At 46.0% G+C, this 20,423-nt stretch overlaps 1 protein-coding gene across 1 annotated transcript in view; it reads left to right on the top strand.

Annotated features, from left to right (window-relative positions):
• LOC128454798 (partitioning defective 3 homolog) overlaps positions 1 to 20,423 on the top strand; it is a 163,518-nt gene that overhangs the window by 73,713 nt on the left and 69,382 nt on the right. Inside the window, exons 6-9 of the mRNA XM_053438343.1 lie at positions 13,074 to 13,165; positions 14,592 to 14,675; positions 17,484 to 17,609; positions 19,331 to 19,752. Coding sequence (XP_053294318.1) covers positions 13,074 to 13,165; positions 14,592 to 14,675; positions 17,484 to 17,609; positions 19,331 to 19,752 — 724 coding nt within the window. The remainder of the gene's footprint in view (positions 1 to 13,073; positions 13,166 to 14,591; positions 14,676 to 17,483; positions 17,610 to 19,330; positions 19,753 to 20,423) is intronic.

Below are 20,423 nucleotides of genomic sequence, written 5' to 3'. Positions count from 1 at the left end.
CTTTGTATCATTAGAGTTAGAAATCAAATTTAATTCTTAGAACTTTAATTCTTAAATTCTGGCAGCAGAGTTGTCAGGCTATAGCAAAATAAAAAAACAGCAACATATGAATGAAATACATCAACTGGTCAATATATAGCATTGAGCCATAACACTGCCACACTCAGAGTAGTATTTGTATATTGTGATTATAGATCATATTTATTTAAATCTTGTTTACTTTGGATTCGGTTCTGATTCTATTCTTCTTTTGCTTCTGTGTCAAATTGAATTTTTCCAAACAACAAAGCTTAATTTTATCTTTATGTTGAATTGAACAAAACAAACTGTGACTCAGACCTGGAAATGATCTGAAGCTCTCGTTGTCCAACACGTATCTGAGAATCTCTCCGAGCAGAGCGGGCGACTCACAGAAGAGACACATTTTCATTAGGCTCTGTTTGACTTGGGAGCATTTCATGCATCTTTATTTTTCCATAAAGCGTCTCCACACTTTGTGAACTGGCTGTAACAGTTAATTACAGACTCTGCTGCTATGACACATTAGTCTGCGGAGCCATTTCACAGCCAGTGTATTAAAACCTCTGTTAAGAATATAAGATAGAACGCCACGGCACTGAGGAATCACACGGCAGGAAAAGAATAAGCTGTGATTTAATTAGAGGAGAGCGGAGACTAATTCAGAAAAAGCAATTTCCCCTCGACTTGGTTTCATCTCGTCCGACCGGAGCGAACCACCCGAGACAGAGGAGACGGAATAATAGAGGAGAGCGTCCCCTGAAGACAGAGGACTGTCCTACTCCTGTGGAGAGTTTGACGTCTCCTGTGGAGAGTACAAGGACGTAGAGGCGAGGAGGTAGAGCAGAGGGAGTAGAGGCGAGGGCCTAGAGGCGAGGACGTAGAGCAGAGGGCCTAGAGCAGAGGGAGTAGAGACGAGGACGTAGAGCAGAGGGCCTAGAGCAGAGGGCGTAGAGGCGAGGGAGTAGAGCAGAGGGAGGCGAGGCGAGGGCCTAGAGCAGAGGGCGTAGAGGCGAGGGCGTAGAGGCGAGGGCCTAGAGCAGAGGGCCTAGAGCAAAGGGAGTAGAGACGAGGACGTAGAGCAGAGGGCCTAGAGCAGAGGGCGTAGAGGCGAGGGAGTAGAGCAGAGGGAGTAGAGGCGAGGCGAGGGCCTAGAGCAGAGGGCGTAGAGGCGAGGACGTAGAGGCGAGGGAGTAGAGCAGAGCGCGTCTCTACGTGTTCACAAGTCAGCCCCCCCCCCACACACACACACACACCCTTTGGCAACAGGTATGGGGGTCGCCATGGCAACAGCAGGCTGTCAGTCGAGTGTGTATTAATGAGGACGGGTTGGACTGCACTGCTGCCTGTGTGTGTGTCTGTGTGTGTGTCTGTCTGTGTGTGTGTGTCCGTGTGTCAAAAGGGCATTTGGTGAATCTTTATGTGTGTGATTGATTGTGTGTGTTTTACGTGTGTTCATCCATTAACGTGTTAGAACGCACATGAGCGCGTTCTATTTGTGATTGTGTGTTCGTTGTGTGTCAGTCGGCCGCAGACGTGCAAATCAACCAATTAAGAAGAAAAGCCAGAAGCTGCTGAGCTGCCTTCAGCATGAGTGTGGACAGCTGAACACAACACACACAAACACACACACACACACACACACACACAACCTGTACTCTGGCTGGGTCAGTCATCATCTCTGAGGGGGGAGCTAGTGTGTCGTGGAGAGTGTGTGTGGTTGTGTGTGGTTGTGTATCTGTTGTCTTCCATGTGTTTCTGTTGGGTATCTCCTCTGTGTGTTTTGTTTGGGACGAGTGTGTGTGTGTTTTTGTGTAGTGTGTGTTTGTCTCTCTTATTAAATATCACATCTCTCTGTGAGTGTGTTTGTCACTGGGCAGTGAAAACCACCAATTTGGTCTAAACGTTGGTTAATCTGACACGAGGGTGACACACAACCTCAACACAACCTCGACACAACCTCAACACAACCTCGACAGCAGATTCAAAATTACAATGAAAGTTGTTTTTCAGCGATTTTCCCCCAAAACTATTTTCAGTAGTTTTCTACATTTGGCTTCTTGAACGTTCACGACATCTGGTTCCTTCTCCTGAGTTCTGTCCATGACACCTGGAGACACACACTGTGAATAAAGATGGAGGACATCATCTAGATCGCCCCCTGGTGGCTGGCTATAGTATAGGTCATGAACACTGCCTCCTTCATGTTAGTGGATGGGACATCACGTGTTAATTGTTCAGGAGAAGCAATTTGATGTTATTAAAAACCGGATGAAACGACTTGATTGACAGCTGATCCTGCCTCGTGATTGGTCCACGGCACATTGACACCACGACTCCTCACCATTATCACCACTGGGTTCCCATCCCACAAACCATAACTTTTAATGGGTATAAATAACAATTATTTCCCCCCAGTCAGCACTCTTCATGTTCACTAATTGAACTGGGATTCTATGGTGCTGGTAATGATGACTTACTGGAGGTCAGGGCGGGTTGTTATTATTTTTACACTGTGAGCATCCAGTGTGTAGCTCAGTGTGACACAGTGTGTGTGTGAGTTGTGTGTCGCTGCTGCTGTGTGTCCTCAGCCATTACACTGCTGAGGGGCCGAGTTATCTTTCATGGTGGGAAGGAAGCTTCACACAACTCACTGGGGATGTTGTTACGCAGACGTATGAAGGCGGATCTGCACACGCACTCAAACTCGCACACAGACACACACACACAGACACATGTGCATACCTGGCGCAGGAATGTTCACACACAGCAGGAAACGCACAACGCCATGCTGGTTTGATAAAACGTGTATATGTCAAACTGGGACAAATGAACTAGCCATGCACAGGTTTACACACTCAAACACACCACAGGAGGTCATTAACTCACACACATACACACCTTCGTGATGCACACACTACATTTCAGTGTGCTTAGACCAAAGTGCACACACATACACACACACATGCGCAAGATAATAACACAATTACACTGTAAGCGTATGCAAAACAAATCTTAGAACCATGTATCCCCACACACACATTTTTGTGAATCCTGACTAACAAGCCTCCGTGCCGAGTGTGTGTATGTGTGTGTGTGTGTGTGTGTGTGTCTGTGTGTGTGTCCCTCAGGTGCACAGTGAACCTTTAGCAGGATAAATCATGCAAACCTGAGCCGTGCACTCATAAATCACCTCAGACCGAGTCGGTGTGTCTGTTCATATGTGCATAATGTGCACTGAAACCTGCATGTTCAACTGTGTGTGTGTGTGTGTGTGTGTGTGTGGGTGAGTGTGTGTGTTTCAATAAGACGGATGAAAGTGAAACATCACCATCTTTTCAAAGCAGCAGGATCAGTGTGTGTGTTTGTGTGTGTGTGTGTGTGTGTTTGTGTGTGTGTGTTCAAGCATGTCCTCCAGGCTCTACACACTATGTGAGTGTGGTGTGAATGTGTGCACATATATATATATAACCTCAGGTGTGTAATTGTGTTTGCAGATGTGTGATCTGCAGTGAACTTTACTCTGTCTGTCTTTTCTTTTCCTCACCATCTCTCTCTCCTCCTCCGTTGATCCTCCTCTTCTCCTCCTCTGCTCCTCACATCACCTCCTGGCATCGTCTCCTCTTATTTTTATCTCTGTCCCTCTCTCTCCTTCGCTCCTTGTCGCCTTTTGATCTCGTGGTTTTGAAACGACAGAGACCAGTGGGAGCCCAGATCCCTTCCAGCTGGGAGGGACAGGGACAGGGAGATGGAGGGGAGATGAAAGGAGCAGCTCCCCCCCCCTCCCCCCAGAATCCTGAGGGTTTAGAGTGTCCCCCGAGGGGATCTTCACCTCGGGCTACAACCTGCCATCACACACACACACACACACACACACACACACACACACACACACACACACACACGTACGCACATATTTGCTGTTCATCACCTGCTACCCAAAAACTAATTATACCAAAAATAGATCTGATCAGGTTGGACCCAGATGGTGGCTCCTTCTCAAATGAAATCCACCTGTTGACAGACAGACACACACACACACACACACACTCACACTCACACTCACACACACACACACGCTCACACACAGACACACACACAGAGAGAAATCAAAGATAGGGATCTCAGTTTTGTAAACTGCGCCGCGCTCCAAAGGTTTATCTCCAGCACGGGGACAATGAGCGAGAGACGGAGACGTTGGCAGATCAAAGGAGACGAGAGAGACGAGTCTGTAAAACGATCAAAGGCGAACGGAGGAGAACGACATCGGCAGGTGTCGGCTGGTATCAGAGGAGGATCAGGAGGATGTGACAGAAGAGGGATGGAGCTGATTATTGAGATCTGCTCAGACGGGATTCTTTTAGAGAAAGAGCCGAACCTCTGAACTTCTACCTGAAGCTCCACAAGATCTGTTCAGGCCCCGGAATCAATCTGTAGGATTAAATATCGGTCACGTCTTTTATTCCAGTGTATAAAAGAGATGGTTGAGAGTTGTGTGTTTTTGGATCATGTTCTCGATCGTGTACATCATCTTGTGTTTGTGCAGATTAGAGTTTAGTTGATTAAATGATCTTTAAGTTCTTCTCACAAACAGAAGTAGCGACAGACAAAATTTGCAAATTATTTGTCCAGAAATTGCGATAGACCTGGAAAGTCCGCTCTTTTAATAACAATACATCAAGTTTCACATCCACCTCCAGTTAAAAGTAAACAGGAAGTGGAACCTTTATAGATTTATTAGACGTTAGGCCCAATATACATTAAGAGACTTTATAAATTAACCCCATGGTCCTGGTGTATTGACTTTTCTCTCACACGCCACAAACACACACCCTGGACTTTAGACGATGGGCTAAGCACCTTCTAGAGTTACGTAAATATAGTCTCTGGTTAATCTCAGCTATTTTGGGAACGTCAGCTGTTTTATTCCCAGTTTACGGTCCAGTAAAACTCCGGATTCACTGGTGGTGGTGGTGGTGGATAAACAGCTCTGGAGGTTTTCTGCTGAAGGTGCAGCACCCACTGCTCTGCTGCAGGAAGTGGAGAGAAGATAGAGGGAGAGATTCTGTGTTTCCTCCCAGACTTGTTTACAGACGCTCTTCCTCTCAGCAGCAGCCATTACAGTGGGAGTCAGAATAATGGCCTTAAACCTGACAACTCTACCTCAGTGTTTGTGTGTCTGTGTGTGTGTGTATGTCTGTGTCACCATTATCCGCAGCTCCCTTCCTCTCAGATGGGTTATTTGGGTTAGGTTAGTTATTTTGCTCCACGGCAGCGGCTCCACCGGGAGTCTGGTTCTGGATAAACGGAGCATCTCATAACAAGCTGTGTGACCGGCGGTGCACCCGGGTCTTTACCGGAACACCACACAAAACATCCGGTGGTGAAAACTATTTTTATAATCAGCCTCAGCAATTTTAAGACGGAGAAATTTCCTGGTTCTGTGTCGTCGGTTGAACTTTTCACTCGTTGAATATTTTTAAAACTTGAGACAAAAAATCCTGAGTTGCAGATTGTTGCTCTTTGTGTGGTTCGGTGCTGACGTGACGGAATCGCACAAGAAAATAACCGACTCGCCCACTGACACCTCAGCTGTCAGTGGGTGGCTGTGACGGGGGGGGCGGGGGGGGGGGGGGATATTTCTGCTGAACTCGCCTGAAATGTACAAACATGCTAAATATTTTATATGTTTGTAAAAGAAGTTAGACGTCCAGGAAAAGATTAAGTCTCCGTACATATCTCCCTTTTCTAGATATTTCTCTTGAATGAAGGTATAATTGAAGTTGAAACTTTCTTTTTATGGCTTTGAAAATCTAAATATACTTCAATGGACTCAGTAGAGGATAAATAATGGATGGACTCTGTGACAACCCTGAAGTATAAAATGTCAGAACACCGGTGAATCCCCTCGGGGGTTTTTGTGTGTTTGAGTTTTCAAAGTGTCGCGTCTCATCCTTTGAACAAGTGATGTTGTGACTCCTGGTCCTCAGTGTGAAGTGTCTTTTGTCCGTCTCTCTACTTCATTCTCTTTGAGTCTCTCTGTCTGTTTGGTTTTTAGCTTTGGTTCATCCCCACGGTATAAACTGTGGTTGGATGAGGTGATCAGATCTGTTCATCCCTCCATTCATATGTAATCTCTTTGTTTCTGGAGTTCATGGAACTTCACAGATCCGGTAGGGATGTGGTGCCTTTTGGATATTTGGGGTTTCATAAGATAAATATTTCAACTTCAGGTGATATAGTCAAACACGTGTCATTTCCTGATCACTTCTCCATCACATCCCCTAACTTCATCTCCCCGGGGGGGTTCTCCTGAAAGAGGAAAAGTTTCTGAAGCACGTCTCACTAATCTGAGTTTGAGCTGTATTCGTTTATTTCTATTTAATATCCGATGGAATCCAGTCGGCACACGTTGTCCCTCCTCGGTGCTCTGACTCAAACGCACCCAAACAAATGGCGTTCACACCTCCTGCGATTCCATTTCCAGCGACACAAGCCGAGTTCTCCGGGGGAATCAACTCTCTGAAATGTGAGTTTTGAAATTGCTTATGCTCCTGATGAGGCCTCCATCCATCGCCCTATTATTTCAGAGGAAATTGCAAAAACCCCATATAGCCGGGGCGATACCCCTCTACCCGCCGCATCTGCTTTCATTTAATTGGACGGCGGGAATTGCAGTTGAATTAAGTGGATTGCTTCAGTGGTGGCGCGGTAATTCGGGAAGTGCTGGAAGTCTAATTCTGTTCACGGTGATATCGCAGCAGCTCTGTCGGCGCCGGCACATTTGGTTATGGGCACAAAACTTTTATTTGACTGAGCAGAACACAAGGTGGAGGGTTTATGTGCCGTAAAATTGACGACAATGCAAAGTAAGTACTTAATTTCATGAAGTCACAATAGGTCAAACGTTATGGAGTGAAGCTGGACTGGCAAATAAAACAATCACCTGGTTATTGGAATATCATTTTCATTAAGAGCAATATATCAAAAGTCCAGATGCTTCAGACTCAGCAGCAAAAGATTAACTGATCATATAATTGATATTATATCGTCCAGCTCTAGATTCAATCTGGATCAAAGACCTAAATAACAAAGGAATCAGACAAAATTATCCCATTCATTAAATATAACTGTTACACTTAAAAAAATACAGTTAATACATGTCAAACATAAGTTACACAACAACACAGGGCAGTATTCATTTTCCAATGAATTTTCCACCAAATACATAATATATTTTCTTTTATACCCTCATACTTCTCTATTTTTTGTTTTACAATTGAATATTTATATTGTGTTTTATTTATTTCCTCAATACTTAAACCCCAAACCCTTCAATCGTTATTAAAATACAATACAGGAAAGTATTTTCACAAATATTAACCTAAAAAATTGTAGTAAATGATTAATAAACCACTGAATACTTGGTCACTATACTCTTACCTCTAAAACCTCCACCTGACTCATCTTAAAATCCCCAGAACAACACAAAACACAAAAGAAACAAACAAACTGAAGCACACACACACACACACACACACACACACACACACACACACAGATCGTTCCCCCCCCCTCCCTGTAGAGAAGCCCGATCAGCAGCCGGGATGATTTAAACTCTGATAACGTCGCCTCAGCTCGATGAGTACCGGAGTTATTGACGACCCCCCCCCCCCCCCCCCGTCCGTCTGGATCCCATTATCAAAGTGTCTTCGGAGGAGACTAATTGAATTAGCGGCGGGTTGTGTAATTGAACGCTCGCTTTAAAAGATGCATTGTTGCCTCGCGCGGCTCCGAGTGTCGACATCCATCACACGTGTGTGTGTCGGCACCGACTGCTGCGTTATCAGCTCATTTGATGATGATGGTTTCACATACCAGTAGCAGCCGGATGCAGATTCCCCCTCAGAGCTGGTTTCATCCCGACACCAGCATCAGTGCAGCGGCGTGTCCGACCCCGGTGACCCCCCCCCCCCCGGATGAATAAGACATGGAAGGTCCTGAGCAGCCATGTTTGATCATCACCTTCTCCGACACGGTGAAGTGTGTGTGGGTCCAGTTCACTGATTGTTTTTGTGGGATTGTGAAGATGGACTTCGTGAGATGAGCCCACCTGGGGCCCAGTGTGTGTTTGTACTGGTTCTTAATATCCTTGTGAGGACCAGTTTACCAGACCCAAGGAGTCAGGGCATTTGGGGAAAGTGAGGACAGATTCTCCAAGATAAGAATATGTTGAAAAAACACACTTTCACATATCTATTTTGATTTAAATGATAATAATAAATAAGCAAAAAATAAGATCTTCTCAACTTAAAGCTCCCGTTTAACGACTTTATTTGCTGATGTCACTTTACGACCACAGGACTCTTCCTCTGAGTCCAATCAGAGGAGGAGTCTTCTTCACTTTAAAGGTTAAGACTTGACCCTAGGCCCTATCTAGGGACCTTTGCCTATCACAGTTTCCCACTTGAAATACACAACATCGCTGGTTTTCATGCTAAAATGTGTAAATACAAGTCAAGAACACAGGAAACTAACCAGATGAACACAAACCAGGTGACGTGATTTGATTGGTCGGCGCCGGCACTTGAGTGTAAACATCAGTGCAGCCAACTCTGCAGCCAATAAGGATCAGGAGGGAAAAACCCAGACACACCCACTTCTGATCAGCCTGATGTCCTTAGAGAGATAGAATTACATAGGTGTGTGTGTAGGTGTGTGTGTGTCTGTGTGTGTGTGTGTGTCGTCTCACCTCCTTGGAAATTGAACAGGTTTTTTCTGCTGCCTCTTCCTGAGAGGGGTCACATGCCCACTGACCCTGAACCTGTTTCAGACTCCTGTGTTTTTGCTTCTCTCGTCCCTTATTTGATCCGTGATCTGATATTTCTTCTTTTGGTTTTTATTTTTCCAAGTTTCCTCTTCTGCATCAGAGGATGTTTCCTACAGGAAGACATTTAAAAAAACACACATCTACAAAGATGGAGGAAGGCGGTGTGTGGAGTCTTACTCGAGCTGTATCTCCGTCTCTTTCATCCCTCTCTCCGGTTTCCTCTGAGACCCAGATGGTTTGTCAGGTCCTCAGGTTAGAGGTCAGAGGTCGAGGCTAATTTATATTCTCTGGTTCAGTGTTTCATCCTGTTGAGAGCATATGGATCTCTGCTTGAGAGGACACGGGTCCCAGTGATGGATGTGTGTGCATCTGGGTTTGAGTGTTGTAGGAATTAATTTTCAGTAAGAAAGGAATGAGGCTTTTTTAAATAAATACTCTTCTTATCATTACTTGAGTTATTTTGTTCTTTTCTAGTTTTTGTGTATGATACAGATACACAATTCACAATCCTGTTATACACATCTAGCGGCGGACGTAGACATTTTAAGGAATATAAATATAATATATGAAAATACAGGTAAGGCAGCCAAACATCAACTTGAGAAGCCTGAAGTGATTTACAAGTATTTGAAAACTATAAACTTGTCGAAAGTACCTGATAAAACACGGAGTAAATGAGACGTTATATCTTTGACAGCTGTCGGTGTGTAGAGATAAAAGTTCCTCGTGTAAAGTTGAAAACCATCCTGAGGGAAAAACCCAGTGAAGGTTAGAACGTCCACCTGCTGTTTACTCAAATACACATTTGCCAAGTTTTTCAAAGTGTGTGATTCTCCAGCTCGTGGTGTCGACTTGTTTGTGTGAAACTTTACGTGACGGGAGACGTTAGCACCTCTTGTGCCGACGCTTGTTCTGAACTTTGACGTCACTCAAAAACTTCAAGCGTCAAACCGAGCGATGGAAAACTTTCCCCAGAGTAGTGCTATCGATAAATCATCATTCATATTTAAACAGATTTGGATGTTTAAACATGTAACGCTGACAGGATCCAGGTGTGATCACAGTGAAGAGAGTATAAATGTTTCTGGATTTAAGAAAATGTATTCAGACTTATTTCAGATTTACTCTTCATCACAATGTTTGGGTTTTGTCTCCGGAGAATTATTTTAAACATCGTTCCTGCAAACAGAGCTTCCTCCCCTCTTCCACCTCTTCCTCCTCTCCCTCCTCTCCCTCATCTCCCCCCATTACTCCTCTTCCTCCTGTCCCTCCTCTCTCTCCTCTCCCTCTATCCCTCCTCTTTCTCCTCTTCCTCCTATCCCTCCTCTCTCTCCTCTCTCTCCTCTCTCTCCTCTCCCGCCTCTTCCTCCTCTCCCTCATCTTCCTCCTCTCCCTCCTCTTCCTCCCTTCCTCCTCTCCCTCATCCTCCTCTCCCTCATCCTCATCTTCCTCCTCTTCCTCCTCTCCCTCCTCTTCCTCTTGTCCCTCCTCTTCTCCTCTTCCTCCTGTCCCTCCTCTCCCTCCTCTTCCTCATCTTCCTCCCTCCTTCCTCTCCCTCCTCTCCCTCTTCCTCCCCTCTCTCCCCTCTCTCCTCTTCCTCCTCTCCCTCCCCTTCCTCCTCTCCTGCCCTGTGTGCTGGGGACGATGTGGTCAAAGTGGCAGGAAGGCACTGGGGCAGCACTTCATTAATGGTGCAGCGTTTCTCTCTCTCTCTCTCTCTCTCTCTCTCTCTCTCTCTCTCTCTCTCTCTCTCTCTCTCTCTCTCTCTCTCTCTCGCCCGTACTCGGCCTCAGACCACTTCATTTGGTCTGAGAGACAGAAAGGACAGGCCCCAGTGGATTCTCCCATTAATCTTTAATGAGCCCTCGGGCCTGAAAGCCCCCCCGCCCGCCTCTTTCCCAAACATCCAGGAAACAAACCATGACTCGACTGGAAAACACGTCGGCCGCCCATCGTCCTACCTGCCTTCCCATTAAGTACCGCCCCCCGACTCAATTCTGAATTATTAATGTGGCTATCTGTCTCACTCCCAGCGACGGGAAGGGGCGACGCCTTGATGGTGTGGTCGAAGTGCGGAGAAGACGTTCGGAGTGTCTCCCGCTGGACTTCGGGTGGGTGGGGCAGCGGCGGGGGGGGGTGGTGATGGAGCAAAGTGGAGTCATTCCTCTGTCGGTCTGAACGGCTTCAAGAGACGACTCTGAAACAAGACGTCTCTGGAAAGGACAGAGCTCGGAGGACAGGGACTCATGTGTCCTTGATGTCACCTGATGCTGACCCATGTGATGCTGAAGACCACTCAGTGTGATTGAAAGCTCCAGATCAGCCGCTACATGATCCGTGGCTTGTTTCTGTCGTTGAACAGGAAGCGACAAGTTGTTCACAAATGGGAGAAAAACAATCACAGAATTAGATGTTTGACTAATTGTCTTCATCGTTTTATTTTAATCATCTTGTTCCGGAGCTGATTAGATGTTTATTAACCTTTCAGTCGCTGATGCAAATACACATATATTAAAAAACACATAAATCCTGTGTTCACCACGCAGTTTATATTTATGATTATGTCTGTTTTTGTTTAGATTTGAATTCCTCCCTCATCATTAGCTCCAGTTCTTCTTCTTCATTATCTCCCACGCACGTCGTCTCAGTCTGGAATCAGAGGAGAGTGGTTGGTGGGCGGACGGGTTCTTCAGAGATTCTGTTCTGTGATGAGTTCAGATCTCATTTACTCCGACTCTCTCCCCCCCCGATCCACCGCCGGCGTCTCCTGGTGAATAGTGAATAGTGTTAGAACTGTTCTGAGGCTCTTTGACTTGTGATGGTTTCTCTCTCTTTGCTTTTAGTGACTTAATGGTCTATACATTCACGAGCAGAGGGTCAATGCAGCAGCAGTAAATGAATCAGAGGCTTGCATCATATAGTCGAGCACATTTTTGGCAGCGTAGAAAAATACCTTTTTAAGGAATGTTGTTTTGATATATGTCCTCCATCCTTGGAATTCAGTCCTGCTGTCCAGCGATGTGAGGAACATCTTTGGACAAACACACTCGTCTCTTCAACACATGTTTCATATTTCTGAGTTTAGTCTGGAGGACGAGACAGAACAATTTAATATTCTCCTCGACTGAGGCTCGGAGATGGAGGAATATTAAGTCCACAGCACTTTTTTGTCTCCTCCACTATATGTCCTCGTTGACGTCCTGTAAATGTTCTTCTGTTGAATCCTTTGAATTTTGAATAAAGCCTAGTGGAGTGGAGAGAAGAGGGGAAGCTTGGTTTCCTATTTTCATTCTTAATTTATATTATTTAGATTCCAGATATTCAAGGTTTCCATCGGGTCTACATAATCTGAATTTGAGGCGATTAAAAAGTCTTAAATATGTCAGAACATTACTCACAACTGTTATGTCTCACAACAATTGTTGTGATCCAAAACCCGGGCCTCACAACCAGAGACAGACACACACAAACACTCGACATGTTGTGTTTCATGTTTTCATTGTGACATGCGATGCCTCTGAGCAGGAGCCGAGTGCGAAATTAAAAAAGACGGGGCTCACAAGTCTTTGCACGCCGTTTCACACACACACACACACACACACACACACACACACACACACACACACACACACACACACACACACACACTGCCCAAAGTGTCATGGCAACCGTATGGCAGCCTCTCCTCTCCGGTGTCGGCCTGAAATTTTAATGACCTTCTTTGTCTGCATCTCGTTTCTCTCCTCTGTGTGTGTGTACGTGTGTGTGTGTGTGTACGTGTGTGTGTGTGTGTGTACGTGTCATGAGCGTCGGTATTCAAACAGACACACACCAGGTGTCTGTAGTAAACACAAGACACGAGAACAGAGGCGATGTAATTTTGAAGGGATTTTCAAAGGGCATGTATTTTTATACCTGTGGCCGGCCTCCTCCTCCTCCTCCTCCTCCTCCTCCCGGCTCCACCAGGTCAGCTGCTCTCCCCCCCCCCCGCTGCAGCTCTCCTTTTTTGCCTGGTGAACAGTGTTTGTGTTAAAAAAGGGTTTTGGGACTTTCACACTGTCGACTAATAACAGGGAGTTGGGTAACGAGCTGGAGAACAAGTGGGCGTGTCATCCCGTGTGAAATGTGCCGTTGTGTAGTTTTTGCTCTAAGTTTTCTCTTTCCGATATTTGTCGTCATGTGTGTCTCACGACTCACTCGTCCTCTGTTTGTGTTTCCGTCTCAGGAGGAGGACGCCACAGAAGAAGAAAACGGACGCATCGACCCGGTTGGACGAGCCGACTCCTGCATGGACCACGCCCCCGTGAGGTCACTCGAGTAAGTCAGCCCCTCGTGGATCAGAACAAACAATGTAAACTAACACCTGCACTATGAGTTGAAGCTCTCTCGTGTCTCCCTCTACATTCTCCAAGTGTCTCTCACGTAGATCTGCAGCTCTATAATCCAGATGTTTGTAGAAAGTCTCATCTCAACCCCCCAGCGTTGCTCATTTACATATTCCTCCTCAGCGGGAGCAGGAATCGACCCCCGTCCTTGCCACCAGAGCTCCGCCCACACACTTACTTCCCCGTCCAACTCCTGTTATTAACAACTTGTTGCTTTGTTGTTGTGCTCTGTTGTTGCACGCTTCCAGTTTAATATGCAGGTACGGTACTGTTATTATTCCTGTGATTTTTCTCCTGCCTCTCGCTTGTCAACGAGCGGCCTGTTCTCCCCCCCCCCCCCCCCGAGCTAATCACAGTCATTCTATCAAAGCTGTGAAGTGATTTAGATTTGACGTCTTACAAATTGTTCCTGAGTTTATGTTTTTTCGACAGACTAAGTGAGGAGCGCTGCCTCGGAAAAGCAAATAGCTGCAACTGTATTTGTTCCTTTTTAAATCGTCCTTCTATAAATCCCCATACGAGCGTATTAAAGATGTTCTGCAGTTCATCGCTGTTTCATCCGAGGAGCAAAGATAAAGATGGAATTAATGTTTTCCTCACTTTCATTAAGCCGGTGTTGTTTTTCCAGCTCTGCAGAGCGTCAACAATCTTTATCTCCTCACAGATAAAAAAGCATATTATCCTGCACACGCTGAAAATCTCCCAAAAAATGTATTTGTTTGCAAAAGTATTCGTCTTCATCGTGAACCGCTCAACTCAAAGCAGAAGGAAAACACTCAAGGTTAAAACGAGGCTTTCATTTCTCCTCGTGAGATCATAGAGGAGCCGACGGCGGTTTAATGAGACATTAAACATTTATTTTCTCCAAACAGGAGGCGATGCTGTGTGTTGTTTTGTGGTTTGTGGTGAACGTTGGTTTTTGGGGGAGAAGACGATAAAGATCCTGTAAAAATATGAGGTTTCAAAAGGAGACAATACGTTTTAAACACATTGAAAAGACGACGCAGGATTTTAGATCTTATTTAAATCTATTTATTTGATATAGATTTGTCTCCTTTCTCATCACCTCCTGTTATATATCGTCAAAAGTCTAAATTGTGTGTTTGCATGTTTTGATTTATTTGGACTGCTGTGTTTTATTGGCCCTTTTTGTTTGTCTCCTCCAGAATCTTCTTACTTCCTGTTTTAATTTCTTTATTTAAATCATTGTTGTTGTTTTTTTATCGTCTTTTTTTCTTTTCATCATCTCACTTCCTGTTTTTGTTTCTGCCCACATGGTGTCACCCCTCTCCTCCTCCTCTCCTCCTCCTCTCCCCCTCACCCCTCACCACCTCTCCATCCATCACCATCCATCCCAGAGACATAATCAAACTGGTGGAGGTGTCAAACGACGGTGGGCCCCTGGGGATCCACGTGGTGCCTTTCAGTGGCAGGGACCGCAGGTAAAGACCCAGAGCCACAGGGCTGCTCAGACAGGCTGGAGCTGAAGGACACGACCAGTTTAACCAGAGAATTTATATTAAAACGGCAAATTTATGGGTCTAGAAAATAACAAATCTGCTAAATTTCTGATATATTTCTGATATAAAAGGTAGAATCTTTCAAATCGTTGTTAAAAACAACCCCTCTGTATATATTTTCTCACACCAACACGACAAATTACAGCTTTCGCAATTTATTAAAACAGTTATTAACTCCATGAGCAGCTGTGACATTATCCTGATTACATGTGTCCGTCAAACACAATCCTCCTCCTGCTCCTGTTCTAGAAGGTTATTCACATCAATCCTTAATAATGAGGGTAAATTGGAATTGCCTAAATTAGAATAAAATGTTACCTTTTTTGTTTAGAAGAAAGAGTAAAAATTATATTAGCTGTTTAGCGCCATAAGCCAAATTCATCGAGAACTAATGAGGTTTTCATGTATCTTCAAATTAGTTATATGTCAGTTAATGTTTAGTTTTACACAGGACTGGGTTAGTAGTACAAAAAGAAAATATTATATTAGTAAAAGTTTTGTTTTAACTTCATGCAGTTTATTAAAGAAAGTAAATATACTTTTATTTTACACGTTTAACTTTAGTTGGTTTTCCTGTGAATCTTCAAGATGTAATTTGCCTCTTTTAGCCGATGACGCGTTTTAGTATAAATTTGGTAAAATTGTGGTAAAAATGTCATTGTGTGCTAATTAGAGCTTAATTAGAGAATCTATAACAAAAAAGAAAACGTGACAGATGTGTGCTGCATTACTTAAACACATACCGGACATTCCTCTGGTGCCCGAGTGCAATGTCCTCATCGCTCACACACTCACACACACACTCACTTACACACACACACTCGCAACCACACACACACACACACACACACACACACACACACACGGGGGTTGCATGCCAGCATCATGAAGCCATTTGCCAGTTTACAGTGATCCATCATACTTGTTTAGAGTTTGCAGGTGACCGTCATATTTCTCTGCAGCTGCTGTCACATCAGCTTTACACGCTTCAAAGCTCTAAACTGAGCAGTGCACGCTATACACCATGCACACATGTGTACATACATCACATCCAGACGCACACACACACACAAACACACACACGCAGCCGGAAAACAAAGCTGTGATGGAATTAGAGGACTTACACATCTGGTTTATATATATATAACGACAGCAGCGTGAAGCTCAATATAGAGTAGTTGGGTTTTCAGCCCTGACATTTGATTCTTATTGTTGAACCAGTGCTCCCAGTATGAATCTAAAGTCCTGTTCTTGCCTGAAGCACAAATATGATCAGTGACTACAAAAACTCACTGTCGCGCCTTTATTGAAAATCAAGATCATATCACTTTTCTCTCTGCCAGACTCAATCAGCCTAAAAGCACATTTATAATGCACTTTTCTTTTATTGGGGAAATGTCAGGTTGGGCGTTATCCCAAGATTAAGATGGCCGGCTTTCATCAGTGGAATAGCCCCCCCCCCCCTGCGGCAAATCGCATTGTGTCCTCGCTCCGATTCAATCAGCCGAATTGTCTCTGAACTTTTCCAACTCCTGAACTTCTCTGTAATCACATTCCCATTCATAGTGGATTATAAACCTGAGGGTATTAAACCCCAGAATCAACACAATTTACCTGCTCGCACCACCTCACATCCAAAGCCTCCACGCACACAGACACACACACACACTATACGCTGAAGAGGACTCGATTAGGTTTCCTGCCCCGCTGTTGATTTTCTTGCTTCACACTCGGGTCTATAATCCACAGAGCGTCTTTTCAGGTGGAGTCAGCCCCTCGCTGCCGTGGTGCTGGGGGGGGTGGGGGGGCGTAAGCCAGTTTGCCACACCGGATTACAGGGCGACAACCGTTGCAGCTCAGTTGAAGTCGTACAGTGCGACAGAGCAGCGTGTCTGCACCACCCTGCTGCACACGTTTGATGCTGCGTCTTCCTGTCGCTCTCGTTTGTTTTGTTTTTTTTTTAATCTGAGGAAAAAAGGTTCAGGAGTTTTAGAGGTTAGAGAATTAACTCATGTAAAGTCTCAACCCTGACAGAAACCAGTGGACTTTCTGAATGGGTTGATTTCCTGTGAATAGATGCCACCCCCCCCCACAAACACACACACACACACACACACACACACACACACACACACCCCACAATCCCCCACACCGGCCTCTAATGCAGCCTGACACGCATCGTCATTACCACATGTGAACAGCAGGGGCAGCAATGAGGCAAAGACTGAAAATACTTCTCGAATAGCCACTAGAATTATTCACAATTAAATTAGCTTTTAAATAGAAGAAATAATACAAAATAGTTCATATATAAACTGGAAAAAATCATTTTAATAATTCAGGTGAATCATTGAGATATTTGAAAGCAGAGTTACTATATCACAAGGTAATTTAATCCTTCCTACAACCGTAAATAAATATGGACGTGACTCATCCTAACTTAGTCCCACTATCTGAAAATTGGAGCCAAAATGTAAATTGCCGCCATCTTGTGAATCTTTGGCTTCACTTTTTCTGGATCTGTCAAGTCGACCATCTTTATTTACAGTTTATGCAAATGGTTTAAAGTCTAAATAACAGTTTACTCCAGTTTACCCTGAGTGTGTTGTAAGTGTGTTGCATGTCGGTCCAGTAGATAATGAGCTGTAGCTCCCAGGCTGCAGGAGCAGCAGCCTCATTGAACCTGAGCACGTTGTCTCTTGTGTTGACATCAACCTCTCCACGTTTCAGGACTCTTGGCTTGTTGGTCAAGCGTCTGGAGCGGGGGGGCAAGGCCGAGGAGCAGGGCCTCTTCCAGGAGAACGACTGCATCGTCCGAATCAATAACGGAGACCTGAGAAACATCCGATTTGAACAGTAAGACAGTGGGAGCCACTGCCGAGCTCTTGATGGGCTCCAGACCTCCTCTTTCTGCTCCTCCTCTCACATACAAACTTCTCCTCTCTCCTCCTCTTCTAACGCTCCTCTCTTCTCCAGCCGGTGCACAGGCTCCTCCGCCTCCTGTCACTGAGCAGAGCTAACCTCCCTGTTTACCTCCTGTAGGTTGAACCCTGTTTCGCTGAAGCAGCCTCTGCAGTGCGCTCCTCTCCCTCCCCTTACCCCCCCCCCCCCCCCCCCCCCTGTGTTCCAGTCCCAGCTCCACTGGACTCCTATTGTTCCTCCTCTCTGTGTCCTTCCCTCGGGGGGGAGCTGGAATCAGGCTCCTAACATTCACAGCTTCTGCTTTTCAGCCTTGTTGGTGTCTCGTGCTTTCATTCCCTGCTAAACCCCTTACCCCCCCCCCGCCCCCCCCTCCCCCCTCCCTCCTCTCTAGATCCTGCGTGATGCTTGCATGTCCTGTTGAATGTCACCTGCAGCGTCAGGAAGCCACTGATGCATACATCTGCATCAGCCTGATCAGTTTTTTCTCTACACAGCATAAAAGCATATTAAATACTTGTGTGTGTTCTCATGTGAACGGGTGGTGAAGAATTCATAATTCTACACACATACAGGTCACGCATGTCACTCACTACACAAACAAGGGGGGGGGATGCAATGATCACTTTTTAATTTATCTCGTTTACCTTCACTAAGCCATGCAGAGGAATTTGTTTTTTATTTCTTGAGGCTTTGAGATGAACGTCTCTGCAAACTCAGTACAATAGAAGTAAAGTAATGACCATACGTAGTATAATTATTACTATTATAAGTATTCAAGAGTATTTTTATAATTCTAATACTTGTCGGCTACTTGATCCGTTCTGAAATCGTAAATATGGCGAGAGGGTTATTAAAGGCTGTGAAAGAAAATCAACTTGGAATTTCACTATAGACGTCTCGGGGGGGGGGGGGGGGGGGGGGCTATACGAGGGGCTATAGAAATTCCAGGGGCCCGACGTCTCCTCCCCCCCCCCCCCCCCCCCCCCCCCCCCGAACGTCCGCTCAGCTGTCAGGGAGCGAGGAGAGGAGCCACCGTCTGCTCTGTTGAAACAGGTGGTGCTAACAAGACTCCACGTCACAGGGCGCTGACAGACCACAGATCAGTTTCCACTCACACCCGACCCCCCCGAGCTCTCACAGCCAACAGGGTTTAAAAGAGGATTTCCAGCATTTCCCCCCCGACAGATAGAAGTATCCTTCATCTGGAGCCAAACCAGGGATTATGTCCCGCTCTCGTTTTTTGAATAATGCCAGCGTTGGAAAATAAGTATTAATTAACATGTCAGAATGTTCAGGTGGGCGATAATGGATTTAGCACCGAGTGGAGTTTATGGGTGTGTGTGAGTGAGGCAGACGGTGGGGGGGGGGGGGGTGGAGTTAGTGCAGACAAGTATGAACGATTATTATTTTTAACTGAGGTTCAGGAAGATATTTAGAATATGACATGTGGGGATATTTTGGGGATGATAAAGATATTAGGAAGTAAAAAAAAACGACGTATGAGGTACATGAGGTATAAAACACAAATACACCCAAATATATAGAAGTTAAATGAAGAATACAACGTTATCAGATATGTCTCTAAAAGGCTTATGTTTCCTGATATTATTAATTATTATAATCTAATCTGTTCCTCTTCTTGTCTCCTCCTCCAGAGCTCAGAACATGTTCCGTCAGGCCATGCGCTCTCCGCTCATCATGTTCCACGTGGTTCCGTCCTCCATGAAGACCCACTACGAGCAGATGTCCCTCACCGACAGGAACCCGGCCTACTCCTCGGGTCGCTTCAGCCCCGACTCCGTGAGCGGCAGCACCGTGTCCGGCATCGAACACACGCCGCAGAGGATGTCCCGACACGGCTCCCAAACGCACCCGCTCTCCCACCCGCACCAGCACCCCCACCCCCACGCTCACCCGGAACAGAGCGACGGCTACCCGCCGCTGACGCACCCGGCGGTGACCGCGGCCAAGCCTCCGACCGGACACGCCCACTCGCCACAGCGGGGGCTGAACGCCACGCCCACGGGGGGGTACGCCAAAAAGGTCGGGAGGAGGCTCAACATCCAGCTGAAGAAAGGTGAGGTTTGAGTCCTGACTTGATTCAGCCGATTTCTTCCCGTCTGTGAAATTCTCACATCTTGTTTTACCGGCTCTCAATAATTCGAAGGATTTTTTGTGATTTCGGAGACTTAGTCGTCCAACTGAATAAACAAGCACCCCCCCCCCCCCCTCCCTGCTGGCACATCAGAACACATGTAGGAACAAACACAGACGCAGAACAAAGTCTTAACGATGCTGTAACCGGCTTTAAACACATCCCGAGGCCAAGGAGCCGTTCGGTATCTGGGAGGTGGAGATGCAGAATGAAAGAGTAAAACTTTCGGCAGGGGGGGCGGGGGCGGGGGTGTATCTCCTCGGTGCAGTCCTTGAGTGACAGCTGGCACAGGTGGTGCAGACCTCTGCCAACCGGAGAGCAGGTGCCGGTGCCAGGTCTCAGCCGCTGGTCCCAGTGTTCTGTCAAACGCCACAGAACCAGTCTGACGGGCCGGCGCCATATGCCCGGTGAAGTCCCCCCCGCCCCCCCCCCCATGAATCCGTTCTTCCTCTCGGGGCTGGAACCGAGCCAGAACACGGGAGATACAAACACCCATCTGCTTGTTGCATCTCGCGGCTCGTGGCTATTTCCACTTGTTCCTCCATCACACTTCTTCTTCTTCTTCTTCCTCCTCCTCTTCTTCTCTCCCACTC

Source organism: Pleuronectes platessa, chromosome 13, assembly GCF_947347685.1.
Source record: "Pleuronectes platessa chromosome 13, fPlePla1.1, whole genome shotgun sequence".
Taxonomy (NCBI): domain Eukaryota; kingdom Metazoa; phylum Chordata; class Actinopteri; order Pleuronectiformes; family Pleuronectidae; genus Pleuronectes; species Pleuronectes platessa.
The sequence above is the reverse complement of the archived record's forward strand: the minus strand, read 5'-3'. Positions and strand labels throughout refer to the sequence as shown.